The following is a 22,017-nucleotide window of genomic DNA, read 5'->3' on the forward strand; positions in this document are numbered from 1 at the left end:
CCCAGCTAGGCTCTTCCAGGGGCTGCTCACTGCTTGCGGTGCCGACCGTGGGCAGCCCCGTAAAGGCACTGTGCGATGCCATACACACCTTGGAAGGCCCTGGGACTCCACCGAGGGCCCAGAGAGCTGTGATCCCCGCCCCAGCTCCAGCCCGTCAGCTGCCTGGGGGGGCAGGGCAGGGGTGCCCAGAGGCCGAGCATCCTCCCTGGGCAGGGCCAGGGCTTGCACCGCGAAGACATGGAGGCAGAGGACAGAGGCCCCAGGCAGGTGGGCGCAGACCCCACCCCCACCTGGTGCCTGGGCCTGAGCTGAGACACCCGCCACCCAGTGGCCCCTGGGAGGCCTGGCCCCTGGCCCGGGACCCAGCACGCCAGGTTCCCTTGGGAGCGTCTGGGGGGGCCAGCCCAGCAGCCAGGACCACGCCCCAGGACCCAGGGACAACGGGGCCAGCAAGCGTAGGCCTGAGCTGTCCCACCCCAGCCCCCACCATGACCAGCACAGACTCCCTGGGCCACCTCGGTCTGGATCTGGATACAACAGGGCGACGATGGGGGGTGGGGGGGACAAGGGCGCTGCCCTGCCTGGGAGCCCATCACTGCGGCTTTAGGAATCCAAGGGGCTCCCCTGCCCCGCTCCTGCTAGGGCAGAGTGAAGCCGGCCCCTCGGGAAAAGCAAGAAGCCCGGAACATTCGTGGTGCATTTTTATTGCTCGAGTGCGTGGTGCGCAGGCGCGGGGGCTGAGCCGCACAGTCAGGAGCCGCAGAACTGGGGGCGCCCTGGCCGGGCCGCGGTCCCTGGTTCGGTGCGGGGCTCACGTGGCAGGGGCCGATTGCCGGGGTGGGGGGTTCTCTCTGGGAGGTAGGAGCTCCTGATCCCAGGCCATGTGGGTGCTGGGCTGTGCCCTTCAGCTTCCGTAAGACTTTTAGGGTTAGCCATGAGCAGAGGACCCGGGCCTGATGCTCTGATGAGGCCGAGCAGCAGGGGGTTCTGGGATGAAGCCTCCGTGCCTGGCTCCCCGGGTGGGAGGGCCACGCTTCTGCATCCTGGCGCCCGGCTTGGCCGTCCACTCGGCCTGCAGGCCTGCACCGTGCAGGGGCAAGCAGCGGGGAGCCAGCCGGGCCCTCCCTCCTGCCCCCCGGCCAATGTGCTGTCTCCACGGACTCTCCCCAGACACAGCTTTCTGATTAAAATTCTTATTTTCTCCACACCTCTGTCCCCCGTTTTCCTCTAGAACACAAGCAACCAGCTGTTACTCAGGCGCTGGTCACGACACAGAGAGGGGACACCATGTGTCCCTTCTCGAAGACCTGTGACTCCACAGCAAGGGCAGGGCCCCGGGGGCGGCTGGGGCTGGGCGCTGCTCTCTGCTGGGGCCCCTGGCCGGCGCCGTCCCGCCGCAGCGCGAGGAGCCATGGGCACAGCAGCTCTCAGGGACAGCGAGTGGCCAGCAGCGGCCCCCACTACCTGGAGAGAAAGGGGCCTGGGGGGGCACTTCTCAGGGCACAACACCCAGCTCCTGCACACGGCGGAACCGTGCAGGTGGCCCCGGGGGTCCCTGCCTGACACCCAGGAGCACTGCACACTCCCGGGAGGGCGGAGGTGGCCCCAGGACCCACCAGGCCCGCGGCTCACTTACATTTGGTAGGGCGGGGCCCCAGCCCGCTCACCCCCAGGACAGCAGAGACAGGGCCGGGGCTGGGGGAAGCCCCTGAACCAGGTGCCCAGGGACCCGATCGAGTTTAAGAGGAGGAAGCGGCGCCGGGGGCGGGGGGTGGTGGTTGGGGGGGCGGTGGGCGGGGCCCCGGCCCCAGCCGCTGACCGTGTGTCTGGCAGGCCGTCTGAGTTTCTTTTCTCTTGGCTCAAGTTTTATTTGTTAATATTAGTCACCAGTTAATAAGAAAAATAGTTTCTAAGTGTCTCTCTCCCCTCGCTCTGCTGCTGTTTTAATTGAGTTAATTGGATACCACCGTCGAGGAACGCGTGTTCGATCACAGCCATTAATTATTCCTTTTTCTTAAATTCTTGGTTGCCGTAGTTGGAGCCTTTTTCTATTTCCGTCACTCCTATCAGTCTGCGGACTCCAAAGGACGCTTTGGGAACGGGAAGAGAAGAGGGGAGGTCAGACGGGGGCTGGGCCACGGGGCTGCGGTCTCAGACCGGCTGGGCCGACCATCCGCACCCAGCGCCTGGGCCCGCGTGGGCAGGGAGGGCCCAGATGACCAGGCTCGGTGGCCTCAGAAAGCCCCAGCAGGAGGCCTCGTCCTGTGATGACCACCGCAGCCGCCTGGGGACAACACACATAGACGGCCCCTCCCCCAGCCCCCACAGGCCCCGCCCACTTACAGGGAACACCCACAGCGGCCACCCCTCCCCAGCTGTCCCAGGAGCCTCGCAGGTGCACGGCTCCCGGCTCAGGACTGGGCACACAGGTCAGGGGGCCAGCATGGGGTCCTGGCTGCATCTCCAGAGCCACCCTCCCTGCCCACGGCGGCTGTGCCACCCCAGGACCCCTGGACGGCGCCCGGGCCGTGCCGCCCAGGGCCGGTGCGGGGCCCCGTGAGCGGTGTGCAGGGCGGCTCGTTACCTGCTCCCACAAACCCCAGGAAGGTGAGGATCAGGAGGGGGGAGCCGCTGGCGAAGACGCCCAGGACGAAGCTGAAGAGGGGCGACAGGAGGACGGTGGCCCAGCACAGGAAGTTGAGCAGCGTCCAGGGCCGCCGGGCGGGTCTGAACTGCTGCCCCGGGAAGGTGCCCTGCAGCCTGTAGGCCTCCTGCAGCGCGTCCTGGGGGAATGGGGCGGGGGTGAGCGCTGGGGACAAGGAGCCGGAAGAGGCTACGGCACCAGACCGGCCCAAGTGTGCGGGCGCGCCCGGTGCCGGGCCTGGAAAGACCCACAGCCGGGGAGAGAAGCCGCGGCTTTCCCTCGGCTGCTTTTCTCTTCTGCCGCTGTGAAACTGGGGGCGCCTGCCTCCCGGACACCTGCCTCCTGGACACCTGCCTCCCGGGCAGCCCGCCCAGGGCCCGGCCGCGTGCACGTGGAGCCTTCGTGTCAGTGACAAAGCAAGGACAAGAGAGATGGCAGGACAGACACATCGTTACAATGTCTCAAAATCAGAACCAAGCAGGTCCAATGCCGTCCTGTGCGCCAGGGCATTCTGGAGAGCAGGCCCGCAGAGCTGGACAGAGGCCTGCGTGCTCCTCCCGCGCGCCCCAGCCCCGGCCTGGCCACACTCGGGAGCCCCCGGCCCCGCTCCCTGCAGCCCTGGAGCCCCAGCTGGGCCGGTGCCACAGGGACTCGGCTCACGGCGTCGGGCGACAGCTCACTGGCCGCTCGCCGCTGGGCCTACTCTATCCCTGTCTAAGTGCACGCCAGTTTTACGCGAGGTCGCCGTCTTATCGGCACTTTTAAAGAACGCCTTCAGGGCAGTGGGCTTGCTCTTCTGCGGCTCGGATTTGTCACCCTCTGCCGCTGTCTAGGCTGCTGGCTCGTCCGTGTTCTCTGGGCGTCCCTATGTGCCGTGACGCTGTGAGCAGGACGTGTGGGCGGACCCTGTGCACGGCAGGTGTGCGGGTGCCTGCGTGAGGGGCACCTGGTTCGTCACCCCAGGCCCTCCCCTCGTCCTTGGCGGCTTGTCCGCCCCCGGGACACGTGCCTCCACACCTGAGGGCTGTGTCGCCTCCCTCCTAGAAGCTTCCAGCGCTTCCCCCCCGGGGCTGCCTGTGGACGACCTCCCTGCAGCTGCACCCGCCCACTGCTGAACCAGGACTCCGCCCTCGGGCTGGGCTCCCTCAACTCTCCCTCGCCTTCCTCGCCTTTCCACGGCCCCGTCAGGGTGCTCAGGCCGCGCTGGGAGGGTCCGAGCCCCCGCCTGTGTGTGCCGCCCTGACCCTCAGCGCCGGGGCGGTGCCGTGGCCGAGAGCGCAGCTTCACAGGCCCCCAGCGCTGCTCTGCTCCTCCCGGGAGCCCTGGAGCGGCTCATCTACGGCCAGGCTGACGCGCTCGCTCTGTGCTCACGTCAACTCAAACCCAGCCCAGCTGCGGGCAGACTGTGCCCACGGGTCACCGGGCGGACCACGTGCCCACGGGTCACACCGGGCAGACCACATGACCACGGATCACACCGGGCAGATCATGTGACCACGGATCACTGTGTGGACAATGTGACCATGGGTCATGCGGGGCAGACCACATCCCCACATGTCACCAGGTGGACCACGTGACCATGGAGTGCACCACACAACTATGGATCACCGGGCAGACCGCCCTGAGCCCAGGGGGGCAGGTGCCATCGGTCGCCGCCCTGCAGTCCTTCCCAGGCCACATGCGCACAGCCCGCTGTTCCACAGTGGGGCCACGCCTGACCTCCTGCCTGGAATGAGGCGAGAGCCTCCTGCTCTGTTCCCCGGAGGGCTCCGAGACTCGGGCGTCAGCGGGGCCGGCAGTGCCAGCCTGGGGTTCAGCGAGAACTCCCTGCTGTTCCCGGAGCCCTGCAATGCACTGAGAAGGTGCAGGCTCTGCCCTGGGGGGCCCCTGGCTACCCAGGTCCCACGAGGCGCCCTGAGGGGCTGTGGAAGCACCAGTGCTGCGCCAGGCAGGCTGGGGCAGGAAGGGGCTCCTGGCCTTCCTGTGCTGCCCACGAGACGTCGGCTGGCAGCTACAGCCTGCTCTCACAGACCTAGACAGGTGTGGGGTGACATCCTCGGCAGGGGTCACAGGACAGGCGTGGTGTGACGTCACCAGCCAAGGTTACATGGCAGGCGTGGTGTGACGTCACCAGCCGAGGTCACACGGCAGGCGTGGTGTGACGTCACCAGCCGAGGTCACACGGCAGGCGTGGTGTGACGTCACCAGCCGAGGTCACACGGCAGGCGTGGTGTGACGTCACCAGCCGAGGTCACACGGCAGGCGTGGTGTGACGTCACCAGCCGAGGTCACACGGCAGGCGTGGTGTGACGTCACCAGCCGAGGTCACACGGCAGGCGTGGTGTGACGTCACCAGCCGAGGTCACACGGCAGGCGTGGTGTGACGTCACCAGCCGAGGTCACACGGCAGGCGTGGTGTGACGTCACCAGCCGAGGTCACACGGCAGGCGTGGTGTGACGTCACCAGCCGAGGTCACACGGCAGGCGTGGTGTGACGTCACCAGCCGAGGTCACACGGCAGGCGTGGTGTGATGTCACCAGCCGAGGTCACACGGCAGGTGTGGTATGACGTCACCAGCCGAGGTCACACGGCAGGCGTGGTGTGATGTCACCAGCCGAGGTCACACGGCAGGTGTGGTGTGACGTCACCAGCTGAGGTCACACGGCAGGCGTGGTGTGACGTCACCAGCCGAGGTCACATGGCAGGCGTGGTGTGATGTCACCAGCTGAGGTCACACGGCAGGTGTGGTGTGACGTCACCAGCCGAGGTCACACGGCAGGCGTGGTGTGATGTCACCAGCTGAGGTCACACGGCAGGCGTGGTGTGACGTCACCAGCTGAGGTCACACGTGGTGTGACGTCACCAGCTGAGGTCACACGGCAGGTGTGGTATGACGTCACCAGCCGAGGTCACACGGCAGGTGTGGTGTGACGTCACCAGCCGAGGTCACAGGACAGGCGTGGTGTGACGTCACCAGCTGAGGTCACACGGCAGGTGTGGTGTGACGTCACCAGCCGAGGTCACAGGACAGGCGTGGTATGACGTCACCAGCCGAGGTCACACGGCAGGCGTGGTGTGACGTCACCAGCCGAGGTCACACGGCAGGTGTGGTGTGATGCCACCAGCCGAGGTCACACGGCAGGCGTGGTGTGACGTCACCAGCCGAGGTCACACGGCAGGTGTGGTGTGACGTCACCAGCTGAGGTCACATGAGCACCCTGGCCCTCACGCTTGCCTCACTGTGTTTACTCCTCCTGCGCTGAGGTCAGGGGTGGGAAAAAACGGGAAGGACAGGGAGCCTGGGGGCTGCAGGTGCGGAGGGGAGGCCCCGCCCTTGCCCCACCCCACCCTCACCTTCTCCTGGTACAGTTTATGGAGCCCCTGCCCCGCCCCGCCCCGCCCCGCCCTCACCTTCTGGTACAGTTTGTGGAGCCCCCACCCCGCCCCGCCCAGCCCTCACCTTCTCCTGGTACAGTTTGTGGAGCCCCCGCCCCGCCCCGCCCTCACCTTCTCCTGGTACAGTTTGTGGAGCCCCCGCCCCGCCCCGCCCTCACCTTCTCCTGGTACAGTTTGTGGAGCCCCCACCCCGCCCCGCCCCGCCCTCACCTTCTCCTGGTACAGTTTGTGGAGCCACTGGGCCGCTTCCTTCTCATCCAGCGGGATCTCTTCTAGAGGAAATCTCCTGTTCGGGAGAAGGGCGGCGGTGGTGAGCGAGGCGGGGGTGAGCGAGGCGGGGGTGAGCGAGGCGGGGGTGAGCGAGGTGGGGGTGAGCGCGGCGGGGGTGAGCTCCCGGCGCCGGCACACGCCGGGGAGGGGCACTGGGGCTGCTGGCATCTGCTCCGAGCCCACAGAACCAGCCCCGGTGCTCCGGGGGGGCTCCGAGACCGAGGGGCCGAGAGGCACCCCGAGAGGAGACGGCCACACGTTCCACACAGTGATGCCCGCCCGCCACCCCATGAGCCCACGGGCCTCCGGCGCCACTGCCAAGGGCAGTCACACAGCACCTCCCGCAGTGACCACGTCCACTCCAGGAATGACCAGCACTGCAGGCGTCCATCACCAGGCTAAGACCACTACGCATCTCACAAATCCAGCCCCCGGGCCTCAGACAGGAGGCATGGCCAGGATACAGGTTCACCCCCTGCCTCGCCAGCACCCTGGTGGGGCAGAGGAGGCCTGGCGACCGCAGCCTGCCAAGGTTGGCCGGTGCCGTGGCAGCTCCCGCTGTGGAGCTGAGCTCTGCCACTCACGGAAGTCACAGCAGAACCTTGCCAACAGCTCACGGGTTACAGGAAAACGCAGTCAGCTAGTCTTCTAGAGGGACATCTCTGGGACAGGCAGGCACCGCCCCCACGCCCACCCCCACGTGCAGGGCGGGGGTGCGGAGGGGCACCAGAGCTAAAGCCATCAGAGGGGAGAACTTGCTGGCCACGGGCAACCGCAGTACCCCAGGATGCCCAGGAGGGGGCGCAGAGCACACACAGCAGTGACACTGGCAGGGTCTAGGAGCACCCTGCCCCTTCCCAGCTCCTCCCAACCCTCATGCTGTCTGCCTCCGGGCCATCACTGGGTCACCTGTGACAGACAGCGGCTCTGGGAGGGGGCAGCTGCAGGCTGACCAGCACAGCGTGGCTGCACCGGACACAGGGGTGCGGCAGCGTGAGGCTGCACTCACCGCTCAGCACGGCGCACGGTGTAAGACCCATGACTGTGGACAATGGCTGACCTCGGGTAACAAATACGGACCGGGGGCCACCATCAGGGGCCTGGCTGCCACCCTCATGGCCGTCGCGTCTCACACATTGGGGTGAAAATGAGGCCCCAGAGGTCCCAGAGTGTGCACAGCCTCCTCCAAGATCACACCCGGGAGTGGTGTGTGCACAGCCTCCTCCAAGATCACACCCAGGAGCCGTGTGTGCACAGCCTCCTCCAAGATCACACCCGGGAGCGGTGTGTGCACAGTCTCCTCCGAGGCTACACCCAGGAGCGGTGTGTGCACAGCCTCCTCCGAGGCCACACCCAGGAGCGGTGTGTGCACAGCCTCCAAGATCACACCCGGGAGCGGTGTGTGCACAGCCTCCTTGAGGCTACACCCAGGAGCGGTGTGTGCACAGCCTCCTCCGAGGCCGTCTCCTGTAGTGAGGGGCGCCCTGCAGGTGCACAGACCTGACACACGTGTGCACTTATGCACACATACATCACATGCCACACATAGGCTCCCTGGTGCACTTGTGTTACAAAATATTCGTTTCTGGAGGAAGAACTGGACCCCATGCCCTTACACGCTCCTGTCTGAAGGTGATCAAGGCCTCTGATTCTGTCAGGAGAGCTGTCCATTCGCTCTGATGGACACCCCCCATCACACGTGCTACCCTGCTGACCACGGATCCATCTCCCACCTGGATTCTCACGCAGTCGAGAACCCACCCCACCTGTCTACCCGGACTAGGCCACCCTCTGCACACCCCACCCGCCATGTGCTGGCCTGGCCACGGCACCCATGGGCCCGGGGACCACCTCCCCCCCCAGCCGCGCTGCAGCCCCGGCTGGGGTTTTAGAGACACTGGGAGAGGACCTCGGCCCACCGCCCTCCACTGGGGTGGACAGAGACCCCACGCCGCAGGGGTCCAGCCCACTCCAAAGACACAATGCCACACACCGGAACCGGCTGCCTGCTGCCTGCCCTGGAGAGATGTGGGTGGCTACCCCCCAGGGTGAAGGCAGAGGTCAGCAGGGCCAGGCGGCTGGGGCCCTGGTGGCACCGGAGGGCACGCACCTCACGCACATGTCCGCCTCGTACTTCTTCCCGTAGAGGATCCCGAGCAGCGACGGGTTCTTGTTTCCGCGGAAGTTCAGCGTGACGTCATAGATGGCGGCGACTGCGGGGCAGGGAGGGTAGGGGTGCGTCTCGCCGGCCTTCCCGCCCTGGGCGCACGCCTGGGGCCCGCCCGCCCCGAGTGACCGCGTCTCGCCGGCCTTCCCGCCCTGGGCGCACGCCTGGGGCCCGACCACCCCGAGTGACCGCGGCTCACAGCCTTCCCGCCCTGGGCGCATGCCTGGGGCCCGACCACCCCGAGTGACCGCAGCTCGCCGGCCTTCCTGCCCTGGGCACACGCCTGGAGCCCGCCCACCCTGAGTGACCGCGGCTCACAGCCTTCCCGCCCTGGGCGCACGCCTGGAGCCCGACCACCCCGAGTGACCGCGGCTCACAGCCTTCCTGCCCTGGGCGCACGCCTGGGGCCCGACTGCCCCGAGTGACCACGGCTCGCCGGCCTTCGCGCCCTGGCGCACGCCTGGGGCCCGCCCGCCCCGAGTGACCGTGGCATGACGTGGTTTCCTGCCAGGCGCTTCACCCTCAGTGGGCTAACTGCGTGCCCCCGCCTTGCGCCTCGGCACCCCCACCCGCCCATGCCCCACGCCCTGCGCCCCCCGCCCACTCGCACCTGTCCCCTGCAGACACTGCACGGCCGTGGTGAAGCCCTTGGTGCGTGGGAGCAGGTGGTACTTGAGCGGGGGCAGCCCCTTGGAGGCGGCCACCTCCATGCTGACCCGGTGCTTGGTCTCCGTGAAGCGCGTGCCTTCGCAGTACAGCAGGAACTGGGGGACAGGACATGGGGGACCCAGGGTGACCAGGGTGCCCGGCGGGGCGGGGGGAGGGCTGCCAGGCTGGGGGGGACAGGATATGGGGGACACGGGGTGACCCAGGCACCCGGCGGGGCGGGGGGAGGGCTGCCAGGCTGCGGGGACACGGGGTGACCCAGGCGCCTGGCAGGGGGGGGGGAGGGCTGCCAGGCTGGGGACACGGGCATGGGGGACACGGGTGACCAGGGCACCTGGTGGGAAGGGGAAAGGGCTGCCAGGCTGGGGACATGGGGTGACCTGGGCACCCGGCAGGGCGGGGTGAGGACTGCCAGGCTGGGGACACGGGCATGGGGGACACGGGGTGACCCGGGCGGGGGCTGCCAGGCTGGGGAGACATGGGCATGGGGGGACCCACTTTATTTTAGGGCAGCAATCTGCTTGTCAGCCACACAGAGCAGCTTTGCAGCTAGAATGTTCCAGAAGGAAGGGAGGCAAGAGGGTGTCTGATCACACAGGTGTTGTCAGGGATGCACGGATGCAGCCAGTTTTCACCCAACAGACCACAAGGGAGAAGGGAGAGGGGGCGGAGGGGGCAGAGGGGACGGAGGGGAAGGGGCGTGGCCTGAACCGGTGGGCGTGTTGGGGCGTGGCCTGTGACCCATAGAGGCCGGTGGGGTGTGCCTCAGCCCAGGGTGGGGGCCTGGGGTGTGGCCTGGGGGCCATGGGGACATGCTGGGGCGGGGCCTGCAGGGCAGGGCCTTGCCCCGTGGGGCGGGGCCTGGGTGGTGGGCGGGGCGGGGCCTGCGGGGCAGGGCCTTGCCCCGTGGGGCGGGGCCTGGGTGGTGGGCGGGGCGGGGCCTGCGGGGCAGGGCCTTGGCCCGTGGGGCGGGGCCTGGGTGGTGGGCGGGGCGGGGCCTGGGGGCACACTCACCCACATGTACTCCGGGTAGTCACATAGGCGCTTCAGCCCCCGCACGACCGTGTCGCGGTCCTCCTCCCACTTGCGTTTGCAGAATACCACCTCCAGGAAGTACCAGGTCCAGCCGATGAGGGGCACGTACAGCAGCTCCTTCTTAGCCAGGACCTTGGAGCTCTGCGGGGGGCGGGGGGCGGGGGGCGAGGTCAGGGCTGGCGGCTCTGAGCGAGTGCGGCGGACGGGACCCCGGCTTCTGAGCCAGGTGACGCTCAGGTCAGCACCGCCAGAAACGAGGCAGGGCCCAGGCCAGGAGGGGACGGTGCCGGGCTCAGAGGTCCCCGCTGTGACCCCCAGGCTTCCCGCCGAGGGCCAGCTGCTGTGCGGTGCAAGGCCCCAGCCTGTCTGCAGGACTCACTGGGGGCAGCAGATCCCCGCTGTCCTGAGAACCAGCCTGGGACGGGGCCCGCAGATCCACACTCAGCGCCCGGCACAAAGCCACCAACTAGGGACCCTCCCAGGAGGGGACAGCCAGAGGCCTGGAGACCCCAGCCCCGGGCTCCCCCACCCCGGCCCTCTGCCCCATCCCCTGCCCCTGCATCCCAACCCTCACCCCCGGCACCCCTGGCCCCCATGGCTCACCCCTGAACCCCCATCCCTCACCTCTGCACCCCCTGAACCTCAGCCCCCCATGGCTCACTCCTGCACCCAAGACCCCCATGGCTCATCCCTACCCCCACCCCTCACCCCTGCACCCCATCTCACCCCCTGCATCCCTGGCCCCCCATGGCTCACCCCTGCACCCCGGGGCCCCGTCCCTCACCCCTGCACCCAGGGCACCCTGGCTCACCCCCAACACGCCAAACCGCTCGCACATCGTCCACCCACAGAGGAAGTCGATTTCGAAGTTGTGGTTGAGGATGACGACCACGTGCTCCTTCCCGAAGTGGCCCAGGGTGTCCTCGTCGGTGAAGAGGGTGCACTCGGTGCACGACCACCACTCCAGCAGCATGACCAGCTCTGCAGACAGGCAGGTGTGGGCAGGCGCACAGCCCGGGGTCCCCGACAGCCCGCCCCAGCACACCTGCTGCAAGGCCCAAAGCCGCCGGTGCCCAGAGACAGGTGATGAGCACTTGGGGACCCCCGCACCCCTGGGCCATGAACAGGAGGAGCCACTGCCAGAGAGCCCCTGTCCACTGCTCCGAAGCCCTCGCCCGGCCGCCTTCCCAAGGGGCCCGGCTCTGGGTCTGCCCAGCACAGGCCCCAGCGGGAGCGAGTCCCTTGCAGAGGCCGCGGAGTTGTGTGCACCTGGCCAGCCCAGCACGCGTGAGACAGGCAGCCAGCGCCACCCCCCACTGGCTGGCGCCTCACAAACCAGGACGCGGCTCCTGGCCTCTCCTCTGGTGCTGGACACCAGCCCGTCACTCCTGGGTGCTCCCGTGGGGCAGGGCGCCCCCGTCCCAGGCAGATCTCCCATCTCGGCCTCCACTTCCTGGCTCAGGGTGAGGGGATAACTGTGGCTTCCCGTGGGCCTCTGCATTCCGACGTGGGGCGTGGGCATTGGCCCCCTCCTCTCCTCTGCTTTCTCCCCTTGCCCTGGTCCCTGGGCGTCCGGCCCCTGCGCCCTCTGCCTGCAGGTGGGGCCTCGCCCCTTCCCAATGGACGCCAGTCCACGACGCCCAACTCTGAGACCCTCGCTCCTGACAGCCTGGTCTGTTTAAAAAAAACGCAACTGAATCCACCCCAGCGCGGCGGGCATCTGTGACTTCACTCAGTGATTTCTCTCCTCTGAGAGGCAGGGGACACAGGGTCACCCCCAGACGCCACAGCGGCCAGTGCTGAGCCAGGCCACAGCGTCTCCCGCACGGTGCAGGGACCCCAGCACTGTGGCCACCACCGCTGCCCCTGGGGGGAGTCAGCAGGGAGCCGGGTCAGAGGCGGATTTGGGGTGCCCGGGTTCCAAGTGGGGCCTAACCACCACAGCGCAGTGGCCCCCATCTCAGCCTCAACAGCGGGGCTTGGGATGGGCGGTGGCCATCGGAGGTGACCCACGGAGGTCTGTGGCACCAGGGAACTCAGACCCCACTTCTACAGCTCCTCTTCTTACTGAAATTCTAAATCCCCACAATCAAGCACCAAAAAGCAGCTCCCGTGGGCACCTCCGGGCGGCCCCAGCCTCCCCTCGCTGGCGCAGCCTGGCTGAGGATGTGCCCGCCCAGCCACTACCGCCTGAAACTCTGGCAGGTGCCCCCCGTGGGCCTCGGCGTGGCTCCCGTGGTTCCCGCCCCCACCTGCTCTGCCTCCAGGGCCTTCTCTGTCCTGCCTCCCCCACGTCTGCGCCCGGTGCACCCACTCGCTGGGCTAATCAACTACGTCCAGTAGGACTGTAGTGAAAACTTCTAGAAGTTTCCTGCAGAGCTCTCCTCGGCTCCTCTTGGGTGTGGTCGCCTTGGTGGCCCTGTGTGAATGTGCTGGTGCCGGATCCCTGGGGCGCCAGGGCCTGCTCTGGGGGTCTCTGGTCTCAGCTGTCCGGCTGCGGCCTGGGGGCACGGCCGCCCGCTCTGGCCCAGCTCTGGCCGCAGGGTCTCTAACGCTCTCTTCCCGAGGAAAGGAGCGATCTTTACCTTGAGCGCTCCAGGTGAGTGGGCTCCAGGATGGGGGGAGGCAGGCGCAGGCTCCCGTCACCCCGTCCCACGCCACACACACCCGCTACAGCCACGGCACAAGATGGCGGCACGCCATACGCTTTGTTGTGCGGACTCGGGGCAGATCAAGGCTGCCCAGGACCCTGCTGTGCCGCAGACAAGCCACGGGGGTGTCCACAGACGGCACATGCGTTGCTGCCAGTCCCGTGCTAACGTAAAAGACAACAAAATGAGGCAACCTCCCCACACCTCCAGAGGTGACGGCCCCCGGTCACTGAGCCACGAGCCGAAGGCACGCTGCAGAGCCCTGGTGGCCTCTGCTGCCGTGGGCGTGGCCATCGACCTCAGGTGCATGTGTGCAGCAGGTGCAGACACACGCACCCGCACGCGTTCATTCAGACACGTGCCAGGTGCCCAGGCCGGGCCGGGCCGGCCGTGGACCAGGGCTGTGGGCGCTGGATGTCGAGTTCTTTATTCTCCCAGCTGCAGAGCCCTGCCAAGCCCACGGTGCCCGTGTCTCCGATTCTGCCAGCGCCAGAGTCGGGCTCCACCGGCTCGGGCCCCTCCTGTCTCAGGAGCCCCGCCCAGGGGAGCCGCCCGGCATGGGGTGGGGGACACTCACGGCTCCAGAGCGAGTAGGCGAGGCGGCAGTTCAGGCGGCGGTACAGCTGCTTGTTGACGGGCCAGAGGGCCAGCGTGCACAGCTGGGTGAAGTTGATGACCAGCCCGCTCACCACGAACACGAACCCGATGAGCAGGTGCACCACGAACTGGGTCTTCAGGTAGGCGAGCAGGCCCATGGTCGCCACTCAGGAGCGCGTGCAGGGCCCCTCGCTGAGAACAGCCGTCCTGCAGGCACAGGGGCAGGGAGAGGCACAGCGGTCAGCGGGCGGGCGGGCGGGGGCTGGGGTGCCCGAGTGCCACGGGAGGTCCCTGTGCCTCCGCTGCGGCAGCCACTCCACCTGCCGTAACCAGACCTGTGACACGCCAGACACGCGGCACCCACCTGCGCTCCTCACACCCACACACACGTACCACACGCATACCAAGCACACCCCCAGCTACCACATACATGCCCAACACGCTCTCACACATGTAGCACATACACACCCCAAACATTCATACCACATGCACCACACACACCCAAACACGCTTACCACAGCACTCCCACTCCCACCACACACACCCAAAGACGCTTACCACGGCACTCACATGTACCACATACATACCCCGAACATGCATGACAATGCACCACACACACCCAAACACGCTTACCACGGCACTCACATGTACCACGTACATACCCCGAACATGCATGACACATGCACCACACACACCCAAACACGCATAAAATGGCGCTCACACACCACATAAATACCCCAAAACATGCATACCACATGCACACACGTGTACCACACATCACACGTGCATCATGCATACCAAGCACACACCCGTGAACCACACCCCAAACATGCATACCGCTGCAATCCCACATGTATACACACTCAAACACGCATAGCACATATGTGCCACACCCCCTTGCACAGCACGCGCACACACACACCCTGTGGGGCACACGAGGCAGGTGAGGGGACAGGAGTGACGTCTGTCCTATTGGCTGTGCCTCCCTGAGCCGGGGCGCTCATCACTGCCCACCGGCAGGGGCTGCTCTCGGGAGCCCCTCACTCCCCTCCACCTTCGGGCAGCTGGCCTGGGGTCCCGTGAGAAGCTGCAGGTTGAGGGAGGGACCCTAACCTCAGGCCGCACGATTCCCCGCCAGCCCCTCGGTGGGGGACAGGAACAGGCCATGACCAGGACGACAGCGCCCACGGTTCCTGAGCTGAAGGAAGACCCCGGGTGGACACTCGCTGCCCACACCTGTCCGGCAGAAGCTGGCCGCCCCCAGCCGCCAGCCTGCCCGGGCCTACAGAGCTGCTGCTGCCTGTCCCCGGGGGCCACTGAGGCCAGCGACGTCCTGCCAGTCTCTGGACACCCCAGGCCGGAGTCACCACTGCACGCAGAGCTCAGCTCTGTGCCTCCAGGTGAGCTCGTGGAGCCGGGGCGCCGGCGGCCCCTTCACGGGCAGTCTCAGTCTCCCCTTCCTGAGGCCTAGGCGTGGGCACCAGGCGGCTGTCCCGGCCACAGCCGGCTCTGACCAGGAGACCCAGGAGGGCAGGGCTGCCCCAGCCCCCCGGAGCCCAGGGTCGGGGCATGAGGCCAGCCCAGAAGCATCAGGGCCTTAAGGCTCACGGACGGCGCATCAACCGTGAGCCCGTGCCCCAGAGCCGCCAGGTCCACCGGGGGGGGGGGGGTGGCGAGCACAGGCCTCTGAAGCCACCATCGCTGAGGCACAGCTCACACGCAGCCCGGCTGCACATGCTGAGGTCACAGGGCACGGCCGGCACAGCAGGAGACACGCCTGTCCCGGCCAGTCCCACCCGCGCCCCGGCCACCCCGATCCACTTGCCGGTGCCATGGACCATTTGCCTGGACACCCGCAGTGTCCACCCAGCCAGGGCTCTGCTGCCGCCGCGCCGCACCCATGCTCTGAGCCCCGTGGTCGGAGAGCAGTAGGCTGCCGGCCACATGCTAACTCGCCGCCACACAGCCTCGGGCAGGACAGCGTCAGGAGGGGCCAGACTCGGCGGCCTCCACAGGCACCGCTCACGCGCCACCTAAGGCAAGTTCGAAAGCCCAATGCGTCCCCAGTTTCAAGCTGACGCCTGCATCTTGTGCCCGAGGTCACACGTGTCCCGACACGCTGCACACCGGACAGCTTCACGAGCGGAGCCGCGGGGACCCAAGCCGCCCTGGCGCCCTCGCCGCGGGCCGACCCTACCCACTGAGGCCACGCTCGCCTTTCGCCCCAGAAGCGAGGCCTCCAGGAGAGGCAGGTGAGGGCTCAGGCCAGGCAGGCACCAGCAGCGCCCAGCACAGGCACTGGGCCGCCTGTCCTGCCTGGGTCACCCCTGGTCACAGGAGAGCGAGCACCTTTGGAATGGGACCACGGCACTGGGCCGCCTGTCCTGCCTGGGTCACCCCTGGTCACAGGAGAGCGAGCACCTTTGGAATGGGACCACGGCACTGGGCCGCCTGTCCTGCCTGGGTCACCTCTGGTCACAGGAGAGCAAGCACCCTTGGAATGGGACCACGGCAACAGGACGTTAAAGACAGGGAGGGAGGAGCACTGGGAACATGCCCACATATGGCCCACGCAGGACACAGCCCACGGCCCACGTGACAGGACCCACGTGGGGACACAGCCCACGGCCCACATGACAGGACCCACGTGGGGACACAGCCCACGGTCCATGTGACAGGACAGGACCCACGTGGGGACACAGCTCACGGCCCATGTGACAGGACCCATGTGGGGACACAGCTCATGGCCCACGTGACAGGACTCACGTGGGGACACGGCCCACGTGACAGGACCCACATGAGGACACGGCACACAGGGGACACAGCCCATGGCCCACGTGACAGGACCTACACAAGGACATGGCCCATGTAGGACACAGCACACGTGAGAACACAGACATGGCCCACACAGGACACAGCACATGTGAGGACACGGCTCACACAGGACACAGGCCACGAGGACATGGCCCACATGAGGACACGGCACATATGAGGACACAGCACATGAGACGACACAGCCCATGCAGGACACAACACACGTAAGCACATGGCCCACACAGGACACGGCCCACGAGAGGACCGAGGAGGAGCCCGCCAAGTCCCCACCTTCTCCTGGGACTGCGGCCCCAGGACCTCCGCCATCCACAGCCTCCCAGGGTGCACTCTGATCCGGGAACCCAGCATGCTCACAGCAGTCAGGCCCCTCCCAAGTCCTCTGCCAGGTGGCCCTGCTCCCCCAGTAGCCCAGGCCTCCTCTGCATGCCAACCCCCCAGGTCACCCCCTACCCTGTGCCCACTGCAGACGCCATGCTTGGCGTTTCGGCTCTGCTTCCTTAGGCCTGGCCGGGTGGAGGGTCTGACCTGCAGGCTGTCCCAGCACTGCCTCCCACAGAGGTGGAAGTGGGGGGCACTGGCAAAGCCCCCACCGGGCCCTGGCTTCCCGCTGCAGACAGAGGCACCTGTGCTCTCCTTGTGGTCGGCATCATCCCCTCACCACGCGTGCCCACAGCAGGTTTGCCCTGCACAGGGAAGGGGCACGACGTCCAGGGAGCAGGTGCACCCACCCCATGGCCTCCCACGGCCCCGCCCCAGTGGCCTGCGGGAGAGCAGGGCCAGCCTTCAGCAGGCAGCGGCCGGTAAAGACTGAGATGCCCTTGAAGGGCCACGTCCAACACCACAGAACGGAGACCTCCCAGTTCCACGTGGACCGCCACGCCCCAGATCCCAGTCCATGACGAGAACCCACAGTGGCTCCCACCCTCCCTACTCTGGCCCTCCTGCGTCCACCCATCCCTCTCTCACACTCCCACCTACCATCTACCCACCCACCGTCTACCCATCCATCTACACACCTACCCGCCCATCTACCCACCTGTCTACACACCTACCATCTACCATCTGTCTACACATCTACCATCTACCATCTGTCTACACATCCACCTACCAGCTACCCACCCCCTTGTCTACCCATCTGTCTACACACCTACCCGCCCATCTACCCATCTGTCTACACACTTACCATCTACCATCTGTCTACACATCCACCCACCCAGCTACCCACCCCCTTGTCTACCCATCCATCTACACACCTACCACCATCTACCCACCTGTCTACACACCTACCATCTACCATCTGTCTACACATCCACCTACCAGCTACCCACCCACCGTCTACCCATCCATCTACACACCTACCACCATCTACCCATCTGTCTACACACCTATCATCTACCATCTGTCTACACATCCACCTACCAGCTACCCACCCCCTTGTCTACCCATCTGTCTACACACCTACCCGCCCATCTACCCACCTGTCTACACACCTACCATCTACCATCTGTCTACACATCCACCTACCAACTACCCACCCTCTTGTCTACCCATCTGTCTACACACCTACCCGCCCATCTACCCATCTATGCATCTGTCTACACACCTACCATCTACCATCTATCCATATCCACCCACCCAGCTACCCATCTGTTTACACATCCACCTACCCATCTACCTGTCTGTCTACACATCTACACACCCATCTACCCACTCACCCACCCATCTATCTACACATCCACCTACCAGCTACCCACCCACTCATCTACCCATCCATCTACACATCTACCCCCTAGTCTACCCATCTGTCTATACATCCACCCACCCATCTATCTACACATCCACCTACCAGCTACCCACCCACTCGTCTACCCATCCGTCTACACATCTACCCACTTGTCTACCCATCTGTCTACACATCTACTCACCCATCTGTCTACCCATCCGTCTACACATCTACCCACTTGTCTACCCATCTGTCTACACACCTACCCACCCATCTACCTATCTACCCATCTATGCATCTGTCTACATATCCACCCACCCAGCTACCCATCTATCCATGTCTACATATCCACCCACCCAGCTACCCATCTGTCTACACACCCATCCACCCATCTACCTGTCCGTCTACACATCTACTCACTCATCCACCCATCTGTCTACACATCCACCCACCCTCCCCCCCACTAACCAGTCCTTGGCACCTTGGCTGAAGCCCGGGTGTGCAGACGGGAAAGGCTGTGCTGGCTGACCGGCCAGGCAGGGACAAGGATGAGGCCTGGCTTGGGACTCCCTTGCGGACAGCTCTGCCTCTGCAGAGCCAGAAAACACCGGGGCAGGGAGCTGACTGATGCCCTGGCTCTGACAACAAAAGGCAGTGGAGACAGTGGTGCCTCAAAGCGCCTGATTTAGGAGGTGGCATCCACAGCCAGGACACAGGAGAGACGGGGTACACAGGTGACCCAGGTCCACAGCCAGGACACAGGATAGACGGGGCAGCGACCCCGGCCCACAGCCAGGACACAGGAGAGACGGGGCCGTGACCCCAGCCCACAGCCAGGACACAGGAGAGACGGGGCACAAAAGGTGACCCAGGTCCACAGCCAGGACACAGGAGAGACAGGGCAGCAACCCCAGCCCACAGCCAGGACACAGGAGAGACAGGGCAGCAATCCCGGCCCACAGCCAGGACACAGGAGAGACAGGGCAGCAACCCCGGCCCACAGCCAGGACACAGGAGAGACAGGGCAGCAACCCCGGCCCACAGCCAGGACACAGGAGAGACAGGGCAGAGACCCCAGGGGGTCCCGGCAGGTGGCATGAGGTCAGCTGACCCTCGGCACCCTCACTGGCTCTGCCTCTTCCCACCTCTGCCACCCCTAGGACACATGTATGCACACAGCTCCCCTGCACCCAGCTCCTCTGAGGTGCCCGAGGGGCTGAGGGGGGCAGGCATGGCCACACGGCGAGCAGGGCTGCGAGGCACCCTCAGAGCCTGTGCATGAGGGGTGCAGGAGCAGGGCTGGGGAGCAGGGGGCAGGGCTGGGGGCAGGGCTGGGGGAGCAGGGGGGCAGGGCTGGGGGAGCAGGGCTGGGGGGCAGGGCTAGGGGGAGCAGCACTGGGGGGCAGGGCTGGGGGGCAGGGTTGGAGGAGCAGGGCTGGGGGAGCAGGGGGAGCAGCACTGGGGGGCAGGGCTGGGGGCAGGGCTAGGGGGAGCAGGGCTGGGGGAGCAGGGCTGGGGGGCAGGGTTGGGGGGAGCAGGGCTGGGGGGGCAGCACTGTGGGGGCAGGGCAGGGGGCAGGCTGGGAGGGCGCCCTCGGAGCCTGTGCGTGTGGGCTGGGGGAGCAGGCTCCAGCCCCAGGCCTCTCAGTGACATCACGTGTGAAGCCACAATGCAGGCCACGTCCCACCCCAGGGAGCAGGGAGTGCGGTGGATGGAGCTGGACCACAATCTGCGGCTTGAGGGCCCGCCCTCGGCACTCGGGTCCCGCCCAAAACACGCATGCGCTCGGCCCACGCAACACTCATCCCGAAACGTTCCGGCAGGAGCCGCGCACAGGGAGCCGAGGGGCAGGGCTGACCCTGGGCAGGCAGGACGGCGATGGCCGCCACGTCCCCACCTCCCCAGGCAGCTGACCGAGCGGCACCAGCACCGCCGGGCTCCCGCTCCCACCACACTCGTGGCTGCTGGGCACCACGGGTCAGAGGCCACTTGGGGAGGGGCCCTGGAGGGCACAGGGGGCATGGAGTGAGGCCCCCAGTCTTCCTCACAGAGCAAACCCTGGCAGCAGGGGGACGGGAGGCGGGCTGGGCAGGCAGCGGGGCCGCGGCAGCCCCGACCGCCAAGGCACCCACCTAGCCCGCGTCTCCAGCTCTGGACTCTGTCCCCTCCTGGGTGTTCTGGAGGTTCTGCCGGCCCGAGCAGTGTGGTGTTGGCGTGGGAGCTGCAGGGTCCAGAAAGCCCCGGCCGGTGACTGCACAATAGGCCAGTGACAGGTCCCTGGGGCTGTGGGCACAGCAGGGCCCCTCACACCCGGGCACCACCAAGCAGGGCTGACAGCAGGGGCAGGGGACCACGCTCAAACCATACAATGCACATGCGTACACACACGTTCAGACCCCCCTATACACACACACGCACACAGAGACCCACCTACACACACGACCACACACATGCAGGCTCACATATACACATGCACACACACGTGCAGAGATCCGCCCACACACACGCACATACACACATTCAGACCCACCTATACACACACATGCAGAGACCCCCCCACGCACACGTCCATATACATGCAGACTCACGTATACACGTGAATATACACAGATGCACGCACATACATATGTCGCACACACATGCAGAGACTCAGGCATACACATGCATGTGCATGCATACACATGTTGCACACTTGTGCAGACCCACCTACACATGCACGCACACATGTACACATGCGCAAAGACCCATGTGCACGCATGCACATGCATACGCACACGCACATGCTGTACACTTGTGCAGAGACCCACCTACACACATGCACACATGTGCCGCACATGCACAAAGACCCACGTACACTCAGCTGCTCATTTAGATTCTTGTATATTCACATGCACACACGCATGTGCTGCACATATGTGCAGAGACCCACCTACACACATACACATGCTGCACATGTGAGGAGACTGATGTGCACAAATGCACACACGTGTTGCACAAATGCAGAGACCCACCTATACACACGCACACATGTGCAGACGCACCTACACACGTACACGTGCATGCACACAGGTGTTGTACACGTGTGTAGAGTCCACATGCACACACACACAACGGCTCTGTGGCCTGCTGCACTGTTTGCGTGTGACTTCTCCTGAGCCTTGTACTAAGGACATGTCACTCTTAGGGGTGCTGCCAGCCGCCAATCACTCATCACACTGCCACCCACACCTCTCGCCACTGTCCCAGTTGGGGGGTGCTCAGTGCCCCCCACAGCAACAGGAACAAAGCCTCAGGCTCCTGACCTTCCTGGTGATGGGGCCTTGGCTCCCCTGGGGTGGCCGGCCGATGGGGCAGCAGGGGCGGACGATCAAGGTGAGGGCAGGGTGTGGGCCGTGGTCTCCCTGGGGTCCAGGCTGGGGACATGTCCACAGACACCCCGTACAGCTCCCAGCCTAGGACCCCCAGCCTCCGGGGGAGGTGCTGACCGTGTGGCAGGGACGGCTCCTCCCCGAGGGGTCAGCGAGGAAGTCCCGGGCCTGGAGTGGACGCTGGGTCCGTGGCTCCTGAGCCGCCCCACGCTGCCCGTCTCTCTCCCGTGCCCTTTTCTTCTGCGTTCCCCACTTCCCAAAGTCCATCTGCGATCCGTCCTCTGCAGCCAGGCCCTCGGCCCTGGAGGGGGTGCAGGGTGGCACCGACCTCTGGGCTGTTTGCCCGGCCAAGCCCGGCCCTCTGTGTCTTTGTGGGGAATGAGCCTCCTCCGGTCTCCCCACACAGTGAGAGCTCGCGTGGTCTACACCCGCGACCCTGCCTTTCTCACTCCTCTCCCCTGCTCCCGCTCAGCCGGCACCAGCCAGGACCGCGCGGCGGCACTGCCAAGCGGGTGGAAGGTCAGGGGCCCGGGCGCCTCCTGCTGCGGGCTCACGTCCACAGCAGGCACAGCAGGGCAAAGGCAGGAAATCCCGACACCATGGAGACCCGGCCCAGACAGCCCCCAGACCTCCCGCTGCAACGCCCTGGGGCCGAGCCTCGACC

General features: G+C 66.1%; 1 protein-coding gene across 9 annotated transcripts in view; it reads right to left on the reverse strand.

Moving 5' to 3' along the window:
- Window positions 1-688: 688 nt before the first annotated feature.
- AGPAT3 (1-acylglycerol-3-phosphate O-acyltransferase 3) overlaps window positions 689-22,017 on the reverse strand; it is a 63,010-nt gene continuing 41,681 nt past the window's right edge. For 8 of the 9 annotated variants that reach the window (XM_051831405.2, XM_051831408.2, XM_051831409.2 and 5 more), the window contains exons 2-9: window positions 13,408-13,634; window positions 10,991-11,160; window positions 10,159-10,320; window positions 9,089-9,242; window positions 8,422-8,524; window positions 6,252-6,327; window positions 2,585-2,783; window positions 689-2,090 (exon numbers count right to left, since the gene is read on the reverse strand). In XM_051831405.2, coding sequence (XP_051687365.1) covers window positions 2,002-2,090; window positions 2,585-2,783; window positions 6,252-6,327; window positions 8,422-8,524; window positions 9,089-9,242; window positions 10,159-10,320; window positions 10,991-11,160; window positions 13,408-13,585 — 1,131 coding nt within the window. In that variant the 5' untranslated portion in view covers window positions 13,586-13,634 and the 3' untranslated portion in view covers window positions 689-2,001. Of the gene's footprint in view, window positions 2,091-2,584; window positions 2,784-6,251; window positions 6,328-8,421; window positions 8,525-9,088; window positions 9,243-10,158; window positions 10,321-10,990; window positions 11,161-13,407; window positions 13,635-20,117; window positions 20,141-22,017 lie in introns of those variants that run through there. The other variant, XM_051831410.2, reaches the window with a different exon arrangement.

Source organism: Oryctolagus cuniculus, chromosome 4, assembly GCF_964237555.1.
Source record: "Oryctolagus cuniculus chromosome 4, mOryCun1.1, whole genome shotgun sequence".
Classification (NCBI taxonomy): Eukaryota; Metazoa; Chordata; class Mammalia; order Lagomorpha; family Leporidae; genus Oryctolagus; species Oryctolagus cuniculus.